This window comes from Channa argus, chromosome 13 (assembly GCF_033026475.1).
Source record: "Channa argus isolate prfri chromosome 13, Channa argus male v1.0, whole genome shotgun sequence".
In the NCBI taxonomy this organism is placed as follows: domain Eukaryota; kingdom Metazoa; phylum Chordata; class Actinopteri; order Anabantiformes; family Channidae; genus Channa; species Channa argus.
In genome coordinates this window covers 26,754,257-26,764,751 of record NC_090209.1, presented here as the reverse complement: position 1 = coordinate 26,764,751, position 10,495 = coordinate 26,754,257, and the positions used below count along the sequence as shown (strand labels likewise).

At 37.9% G+C, this 10,495-nt stretch overlaps 1 protein-coding gene across 6 annotated transcripts in view; it reads left to right on the top strand.

The window, feature by feature from the left end:
* The first annotated feature begins 339 nt into the window (after positions 1-339).
* The window catches only part of gripap1 (GRIP1 associated protein 1), a 35,923-nt gene continuing 25,767 nt past the window's right edge, over positions 340-10,495 (top strand). The window contains exons 1-11 of one of the 6 annotated variants that reach the window (XM_067526006.1): positions 340-717; positions 2,647-2,713; positions 3,635-3,696; positions 3,833-3,859; positions 4,193-4,300; positions 4,397-4,559; positions 5,143-5,309; positions 5,831-5,870; positions 7,899-8,077; positions 10,165-10,212; positions 10,323-10,354. In XM_067526006.1, coding sequence (XP_067382107.1) covers positions 670-717; positions 2,647-2,713; positions 3,635-3,696; positions 3,833-3,859; positions 4,193-4,300; positions 4,397-4,559; positions 5,143-5,309; positions 5,831-5,870; positions 7,899-8,077; positions 10,165-10,212; positions 10,323-10,354 — 941 coding nt within the window. In that variant the 5' untranslated portion in view covers positions 340-669. The remainder of the gene's footprint in view (positions 718-2,646; positions 2,714-3,634; positions 3,697-3,832; positions 3,860-4,192; positions 4,301-4,396; positions 4,560-5,142; positions 5,310-5,830; positions 5,871-7,898; positions 8,078-10,164; positions 10,213-10,322; positions 10,355-10,495) is intronic. The other 5 variants (XM_067526002.1, XM_067526003.1, XM_067526004.1 and 2 more) reach the window with 5 other exon arrangements.

Genomic DNA, 10,495 nt, shown 5'->3' with positions numbered 1-10,495 from the left:
AGAAGTACTGCAGTAAGAAAGTAATTTCTCAGCTACTGACAAAAATGAAAGTGTATTAAAGAATGTTTAAACACCGTTGCACATGATGCTACTGATAACAACCACATTTTTGCTAAAGTTGAATTCATTAATCACTTCAAGAACCGGATTTCTGCTCATTTACTGTGAAACTTCATTCATTCATTGAATTCGCAAACTGACAGAAAGTCAACTCAATTAGACTGTTGCCCACTGAAACCACTTCCCTAGTGAAGTACTTGTACTAACAGGAGTGTAAATGATAGCGTGTGCACATAGTACTTGAGCTTAGAGATAAAGAATTTAAAAGCAGTAGCTTTTTAATGGGTCATTTTACTTGAATCACCTGTGGAAGCCTTGGATTGGCCTATTGTATATTAAATGCACATTTTTAAAAATGTTGTGCAGAAAAGTGACTTTTTTGCCACCCTCACTTCCAAGGAAATGATCTTCTTAGGTGGGCACCTGGCTACTGTTTTAAGACAGGCTAGAAAACAATGGCTCTGTCCTATGGGACAGCAGAAAACACTGCGTTCGCTCTGGATACTCAGAAACAGCGTCAGAGTGAGAGCTCTGTCTTGTTTCCTCTTCTCTGATGGCAGCTCCATCCCCTCCGCTAGCTTAGCCTGCTAGCTGGCAGCCCAGACAAACATGGCCATGTCGCAGGCTCTGTCAGAGGAGGAGTTTCATCGGATGCAGGTAAGAAAGACATGACTGCAGTTATTTTAGGTCGGTGGGCTCACACACATGAAGCTGTCAGTGCTTCGAGAAAAACACCTGTCAGCACTGCAGCCAGGTGCGGCATCACTGATGGAGACGTTAGCTCCCTGATGCTAAGCGTTAGCCATTACGATGTGGGAGCGGTTAACGGTGTTCAGCGTTAGCTCGGGAGGGCTCTTTAATTTAGTCATGTCAGGCCGGTGACCTCCAGTCTGAGCTCGGTTCCGAGTGATACTGAACCGAACACGAAGAATCTCTTATACGTGTGTCAGCGTAGTCCTGGGTGCTAGCTCAGCGTCCTCCCTGCTTCTCGACAAGCTGTCAGTTAGCTAGCTAACGTGTTAGCATGCACGGGACACTGGGCCAGATGAGAGTCACGGGGTCCGGACTCAGGCTAACACACAGGAGTCTGTGTTTTCGGGGCTTAATGTGAAGTTTGTGCCGCATAGATAAACCAGAGCCAGTCAGTCTGGCTGTACTGCCACCTGTTAGCATGCTAACTGCTGACATCGATGTTTACACACACTCAGGCGCCAGTTTATTAGGTACACCGGTGTTAAACTGTCTAAACCAACAGCGATGCACTAATTTCCCTTTTTACACAGGCGTGTAAAAAAGTGTTTTCTAACACCCGAGTGTTATATCATCAAAGAAGCTTCTTTGTTTGCTTTCAGGCGTCGCCTGCCTTGTATAATAGAAGAATGAATGAATGACATAAAGTCATCTAAAAAGTGCTTGTCAGTGCTGTTCCTCAGAGACCCCTGCTCTGCTTGGTGTTCAGCTAATGCCCACTGCTGATTACCTGGAACAGGTGTGTTCAGACAGAAGCGGGAAGATTTCCATTCTCTCCACCCTCATCCAAGATGGTATCTTTGAACTTTTGACTCACTGAACACACCTGATGCAGGTGATTGGCAATGTTTATCTCAGGGTTATCTGGAAAACCCTTAGAGACCAGAAGGTACAAAGAGGTTAAATGTAACGTCACAAACAAATGCAAATACATACAATTAAATAAACACTAAAGTATGCGTAGTATTTTGCTTCTACTGCACCTTATACTGTATCTTTTTATTGATCTAAAATCATCACAATCAATATAGTCATTATGGTGAGAAAAAACTCAATATACACAAATATATATTTAATATTTACAAATAGTAATCTCTATTAATTTGACAATGCTTTATGACATATTTAAACAAAAGAATTGGCTTAAATAAAAACCTTGACAAAGCTGGAACAGTAAGGTTGGGTCGGGTGAAAAGAAACTGATTTTGTATGATTATTCTGCAGTTGTGAGATCTTGATGTCACAGATTTAGCTGCTGAGGTTTGATTATTCTAATTTCTCAGGTCCTCACAGAATTGGTAAATATGAGCTAGTTTGCATCTAGTTGTAGTATTTTATCACACTTTATATTAACAAATGAAGCAAATGGGTAAAGTGTAATAATGTTAAGGTTTATTTGCTCCAGGTTTAAACCTGCCTGTTGTTAATCCAGGTTTTGAACTCTGATGATTATTTCGCTAACACAGGCTACTATCAGCTAAAACTTGTGTGTCTGTGTGGTTTTGATGTAAGAGAGCCCTAACAAAGTCCACTGAAATTTTTATTTGTATCAAAATCCAGTTGTAATTTGAAGGTTCACCTACTTATCATATGGGCTATATTTACTATAAGAAATAATACATTGTAATTGTTACATTTATAGTAGGTCAGATATTCTTGAGATTTGTTGACATTCATTGTGGTCACAGACCAGATGTGAAGTTTCACTCCTCATTGTAGGTATGACTTCTGTTTAAAATTAGATTAAAAATAGTATAATTAAACATGAGATACAGAGATAATAATACACACACACCATCATTGTCACCTTGTGTATCTTTGTATGTGCCTGCACAGGCTCAGCTCTTGGAACTGCGGACTCAGAACTATCAGCTGTCTGATGATCTCAGGAAGAACACAGCAGGTAAAATGTTTCTTTCACTGAAGGTGGTTATGTTCATGTTCCTGGTTTAGGCTCCATGCTTTGATTATTTGCAGCCAATGTTTTATTTCCTCAATAATACATTCATACAATAATAATACATCAGGAATGGTCCAAAGACTTATATCCTGGACTGTAAACCGCCTACAAAATGAAGACGTGTATTAAATCAGGTTGAAACTGAAGCATTTTACAGTAAGAAGAATAAAGGAGTTTTACTGTGAATCTGTGTTAATGATGCTGTGATGCCTTTTGTTATGGAGACATGTTTGAAACCACATGTTAAATAGATTCAGTGACATAACTTCTGTGTGTTTAGGTCTGTACATTGGTAGTGTCTGTGTAAGGATTGAGACAGAAAGTACAGTATTGTGGAAACTGCCTGAAGCAGTAAAAACAAGACTTCACAAGGCTGCTGTTGCAATAACTTGTGTCAGTCCCATGATTTCAGACAGATACTATTGGTAGGTAGCTGGATCACAGCTAAACGTCAGGCTATGTCTTAAAGTCTTTTAGTGTCCATGGATGTTTTGTCTGGTTATAAGACAGAGGGCCGAAGAAGTATTCAAAAACTATACTTAACAAAGTTCTAGTACAAGATTTATGGGTTATGCAATCACAGCCCTACTTAAATGAGTGCAGAAGTATTAGAGAATGTACTTAAGTATCAGCAGTAAAAGTACATGACCTAATACTAGTGCAACAACTTAATGTTGTAACCGATTCTTATAACTTCCTAACAAGAGAAATCTGGGTGGAGGGGGATTGAGAAAAGATGAAAACAGCGTCATCAAAGTGGTGCGTTTTCTGTTCTATAAGGTGAAAATAAGTGATTATGTCTCAGTGAACAGCGCGCTGACCATCCAAACTTTTAATTTTCACTTGTAACATTTATTGTTTCAGAACTGAACGCTCTCCGTCAGAAGAATGCGGCTTTGGAGAGAGATTTTGTCAAAGCACAAAAGGTAAAAATAACTTTTAATAACATTTTCTGGTATATTTGTTTTCATTTAATGTGAAGGTTTGTTTCCAGAATGTTTTATATTGTCACCCATTTTGCTCATTGAATAATTATTACACCTTTTAATTTTGTCTCTTCAGGCTTTAAATAAGAGTAAGAAAGCTCAGGTGAGTTTTTTTCTATCCACTATTGTTAACACAGGTTTACACTGACCTGTAGCACCATCTGCTGGTTATCACCTGTCTACACACACACACACACACACACACACACACACACACACACACACACACACACACACACACACACACCTACACACACACACACACACACACACACTCTTCATGTCTGATTAAAGCCTATACAGTGGCTTTAGATTGCTTGGTATTGTGTACACTCTGTTGTGGTTTTAACATTGTAATTTCATTTTAGTTTCAGTAAAAACTAAAAAAAGTCAGTAAAAAACAAAACTGCAGTTTATGAATGGTTGTGCTTTGTAGGAGGTGGACGCGTTGCTGAGTGAGAATGAGATGCTTCAGGGGAAACTCCACAGTCAGGAGGAAGACTTTAGATTACAGAACAGCACACTGATGACTGAACTGTCCAAGGTAACGTTCACAAACTATTGGTTCTCTAGAGGTACAGACAGTGCATGACACTTTCTAATCTTAGCGTGGCCAATGTTTGCTTCCTGTGCTGTCTAGCTGTGTACACAGATCGAGCAGCTGGAACTGGAGAACAAGGGACTGAAGGAAGGAGGAGAAGCCTCAGTATCCAGTCTTTCACCAAAACCAGCCTCTAGTCCTGTTGATGGAGAGCTGCTGCGCCTCCAGGCTGAAAACTCTACCCTACAAAAGAAAATGAAAGGTGCGTTGCTTTATGCAGCATTTTTTACACTGATGAACACAAAAATATATTTAATATCAAAAAGAAAACATGTTTAAAAAGTAATACATTTATTAAAAATGTTATTAGGTAGCATCTTTACTTTTTTTGACCTCCACTTTATATATCAGTTTAAACTTTTTTTATAAAATTGATCACAAGGTGCCAACTTCACCAAAGTGCAAATGTTTGCACAAAAACATCAGAATTTTAATGCAGTCTTTCAAATGTTAAACAATTATATGTCAGACCTGAGTAATTAATGCAACTTGCAGGTTTGGTTTTCACATAGACAGATATCATAAATGCTTCTGTACAGTTGTAAATGTGTGTTGTTAGTTGTGCATGTTGTCATGCTTTTAGGTGGTAAGTGGGGTTATTATGATGCAGATTTTCCTTGTAGGAGCTTTACTTTAGAATAAAGGTTCATTTTACATGGATTTTTACTTTTATATAGACATGTCCCATTTCTTGTAGATTTAATGATTCTTCCTGGAAAAAGAAGTCAGGTCAGGTGTGTGTAATAAATAAATTGTCTCTGATCAGAAGTGTTATTCTCCTGTAGCCCTCCAGGAGCGCTTCGACCAAGAGCTACAGAAACCGGCGGTCGCCCAGGGCAACCAGAGCACCACGACAGAGACTGATGGGTCACCTAGTGCCAATGGAGTCTCTGATGTCATGGGGAAGGGAGCGGAGCTATCAGCAGAGAGACCCAATGAGAGACTAGAACAGGTGATTGACAGCCCCACCCCCCCTTTTAAATAGCTTCCTCACATTTTTATGTCAATAGTTTTCCATGTGACTTTAGATAAATAGTGTGGGTTTTAAAACAGAATCTTATTTATTCATTGTGTTTGGTACAATTTGAGCATGTTTTCCATAAACTCTAGTTCACGGGTCAAAAGTGTCAAATTATAAGTTGTTAAGGTTTCTCTTCCTTAAATAAAGCAGGACCTTCCAGACTCACAGCTCAAACACCTGACTGTAAATTTCCCTCTTAAATGAATTATTAATCCTAGAGGTTCACATACTTTTGCCATGCTAAAAGATTATTAAGATCATTTTGCACAATAATACAAAACAAATCTTATGTTGTATACAGAAACAGAGGGGTTCATAAACTTTCAAGCTGCACTATATTTGTTGTTTTGCTGGAATCTATGCTTCTCCACATCTCTTAACTACAAAAGTGAATTAGGGTCACTAATAAAATGTACTTTTTTGCCACAAATCTGACTCTCTTGGTTTTGCAGACGGAGGCTCAGGTGGAACAGAGAGAGAATCAATTACATGGTAAGTTTTTTTGAACAATTTTTCTTGCATTTCATAATAACAATTCTTTGTTTCTTGACAAATCTTTAATGACGGTTTATTATATAAGATGCTGAGATAGAAGATGATAATTTGCACAGGACTATAGTCTGTGTCAGTACTGATTCAACAGTTAGAGACGAACAAACATCTGATTTTCATGAGAAGAAATAGGAGTTACGATCCCTAAAGTCACATGAAGCTTTGCTTCCTGCTGCTTTTTGTCCTTCAGTAATCACAAACCTTTTTGATTATTTTACTTTGAAAGAATCGAACAGAGTTGTGTAGAGTTGAGTGCTTTGCTTGTTTTCGATGCATTCAGCATCACTCACATCATTTTACAGATGAGCTCTTCTAAATTTTTACCTTTAAAAAAAAATACTCATCAAAATATCTCGTGCAGACTCAAACCAACGCTTTCTGTCTATGGCTCTCAGCTCGTATTTGTCTGGGTCACCGATGGGTTTATAAGAGGTTTTAAACAACACAAATGGAGTCATTTCATGCCCTGATGAGTGAGGCCACTCACTCATTAGAAGAGACTTTTAGTGTTGGGTTTGCGTGTGGACGTGGGATTAGACCATTAGAAAAGTGTCACACAGCACAGTGTGACCAGTTATTCTTACAATGCACAGTGCACTAAAGTGTTGTAGCGTGTACTTCAGTGAACTAAAGTCATGACCAGGCTTTATTTATTTCATCTGCTCACTAACTTTTTCATAACCTTAAAGGACCAGATTGGTTTGTTTTAAAATCTGCAAAGACATAAGGCATCACAGTCAACATAATTTTATATTGTTATATATATTAGTATCGTAGCTGAGAGCAGATCTCAGACTGTATGATATGAAATTATTTGCACGAATTTGTCTCAGCAAGTATTTGCAGGTTGATTTTCACATGACAGCTTCCTGGAAGAAAGGAAATGATTCTAAAAGAAAATTGTGCGTAGTAAAAAATAACTCTGAACCACAAACCCACCAGTTTGGCCCTTTATGGTGCTTGTTACCATGAATTCTCAAATACTTGTGTTGCCTACAGAAAGGCTGTAATTTATTTAAGTACAGGTGATTCTACCGCTCATAAATGTTAGTGTTTTTTTGTGTCTCTGTTACGGCTCTATTTTTGGTTTATATTTGAGAATTTATGATGAACCCGCAGCTTGTCTTGATTTAAGCGTAGAGCAGCTAGCTGGCTCAGGGCAGGCACACACTACCATCTGACCCAGTGAAAATAAAACGTGTTTTACTGTTAAACACTAGTAAACAGAAATATCAAACTGATTTTCAAACTTGGGCATCCGGTGTTTTCTGGCATAGCTACAAAACAGAACTTAATGAGTATTTCGATAGTTACCACAAAATTACAGTAAGTTAATTGATGCGCCTAACAATCATAGGAGAGCGTTTCCCACAATTATGACTTTACACCTGATTGTAATTAAAGGTTAAATCGAGCTGCCAAGTTAGACTCACCAAACTCTGTTAACTGCACAATCTTCAGCGTAATGAAAACCACATCATTAACATAACCAATGCCACTTAAATAATCTGAAGGCACCATCATTGGGCTCCTGTTCCATTTCATTTGTAGGAAAGTTTCATTAACAAAAATGTCCAACATGAGTAAAAGGCAAAATGTGACAGTGCAGATTAATGTAACAGAGTCAGACGCCATATCAGAGGAGCCACAACGATTAGATCATGTGTGAGTGGGGTGTGATCAGAGCAGCTGTACTGTGACAGGAATAAAGAGGGAACAGTTTAGACCCTAGGACAGCAGCAAATGCATTAAGTTTCTTATTTTTATTTTAACTATTTTCAGCATCATGTTTATTAATCTCTGAAAACAGTGCATCTCACATAAACATGTTGTCAGTGAATACACACCTTTGTAGCTAAGCCAGAAAATCCCAGCTTCAGACCTGTTCAAATCTCCTCCGGATACATGCTGAGTGAGGAGCTTGTGTAGTGTGTGTCTGGCCTAACAGACTGCCCCTGCTGTGTGCAGCGCCCCCTTTAGGCCTGTCAGAGAAGAGCGTAGAGAAGATTGTAGCTAAGCAGGCAGCGCTAGGCTGGTCGGCTGCTCTCTGTCCAATAACTCACTGCTTTGGACCAGAGCTGGAGATGGCACTGAACACTGAGCAGGAGGAGAAGAGGCTGCTGAGGGAGCAGATCCACAACCTGGAGGTACAAACACACTCACTTACAAACTCACACATACACACACAAATGTTCAGCAGCAGAACAGTTATTCTGCATATTAGAGCATCTAAATAACCGCACGTAGTTATTACGCTCAAAAATATTTTCATTACCTGCGGTCATCATAACTCAGATAGCGACATATTTAATGCACTTTGCACAATCTATTTTCACAGGTGAATTTTTATTGTTGTACAATTACAGTATTATCAGATATGCCAAATCTTTCTTAACATGAAAAGTGTTACACCATGTTAAAATTGGCTGTGTCACAGGGATATTATATTATTCTTTAAAAACATAGGCAAACATTAGGAAAGTTACCATTATTTATCAACAAGAAATTAATACATATGCATTAAGATAATGAGTAATTATCAAAGAACAATGAGGACAAAACGCATTTTCTATTCAAAGATATTACTTAGCCCATATACAGTAGCCACTTTGCCACCAGCTCATCATTCAGACTTCTTTGATGCCTCAAAGAAAGTGTTTTACAGAAAGTGGCAGTTATTTTTGTGACTTTATTTTTAATCCATCTGCCACTGTGAATTTTTGAATTTCCCATTGGGATGAGTAAAGGATCTATCTTTTTCTATCTATTTACTTAAAATTTGTCCAGCCAGTCACTGTAATCACAGAGGATAGCAGTGCACATAATTACCCCAACAACAGTCCCCTCTGTGAGAAGTCTGTCTTACTGTGTGATTTGGGCCATTCTTGAAGCATCAGCTTGTGTTTATTGTTTGATAGGATCTATTACTTAATATTTCTCCCCGCATTAATGCAGTAGTTGTTTGCACCTTGAGCTTCTGCATATTCTAGAAAAGTTGCAGCTCTAGAAAATTGTAGCAACAGAGGCTAAAGGAATCCTGAGAGTTTCATGCTTATTTTCTTTAAAATATGTTAATTTCACTCTTTTATTCTTAACATGTTTTTATTTTTTTAAGTACGATAATAGCTTTCATAGACAATTTCATCTACTTCTACAGTGATCATGTCTAAGTATTTTGACAATTCTGTATTGCATCATTCTAAAAGACATTTGACAATTTCAAGCAAGTAGAATAAATCACCTGTAAATGTTTTAACAGTGAATGCTGAGATGGATATTTTGGATTTGGAATAATATCAGAAATCACACTTTAATTCTGCACACACTGCACAAGTATGCTGTGTAAATATATGACCAAATACTGTACAGTTGAATAAAAATGCTTTATAAAATGTAAATAAAGGAAAATACATTGAATTCATACTTCAGTGCACTACATGCAGTAATTGTTTTTAGATTCCATTGAATTTACTTTTGTAAAAACTCACTTTGCTGCTGTTTTTGTGCCATTTTAAGACTTGCCTAGATAAGGCCGACTCTTTTTTTTTAAACATTGCTAAACGATGTCTTTTGCAAACAAATGCAAACCTGTAACAGCATCCTCTTCCTTGCTGCTGCCTGCTGTTGCTGTCTCCACCGAGGCAGAACAACCAGGAAATAAAAGTAAAATAAAAGTGGTGGCAGATGAAACGTCCACATGTTTTCTGTGAGAGGAAACTAATTAATTCATGGCAGGAGCATAAACAGCAGCTGGAGAGCAGCAGTGATACGTCAGCAGAAAACTGTGTCGCTTTTAACGTCTTGTCTTGTGCCCTTTTCACAATATTCACTTCACAGCAGATGGACAAGTTTTTTTTTTTAATGGTCTGTAATTCTTTAATAGAAGATGCTGTACATTTGTTAAACAGGAAGGAAGGAGAGGAAGAATAAATCTTACAAATTTGATTTGTTTTAGTTAGTTTTTACTGTGCTTTATATATGATTATTAATCATATAGAGAAACTCAGAATATGGAAATATTTTATATCTTGTTAAACTTCTTTATTTTTTTCACCAAAATGCTGTTGGTTACAAAAATTAGACATTATCTGCATCTTAAATTTGCCTTGAGCATTTTTACTTAATAAAGTGGAATAGGCCAGTGAGGGACAGTGAGTGTGTGTTTAAACAAAACTCAGTTTCTCTCTTATTCACTCTGAGACTGTGCTGACAGTCTGCATCCTGTCATCTGCAGGTGTCCAAACAGGCTGAACTCACCAAGCTGCAGGAGGAGATAACAAAGGTAAACTTTGTCAGACAGTGTAAAGCCTGACATCATGTCAGCAATTGGTTCATTAAACTGTCTGAGGAACATAACGGCAGCGTTTATTTGTGACTTCCTGTCTTCTGCAGCTGTCGGACAAGTTGAAGAAGAAGCAGGAGAGGTAAGAAATCTAAGACACTTTGGTGTCAGCAGGATTTGCTTGTTCCACTTAGGGTATTGTAGGCCATAGAATGTTGTCTGCATCTTCTAATTACTTATATGTGTAACAACAACAAAATAAGCAAATGAATAAGTTATTTGC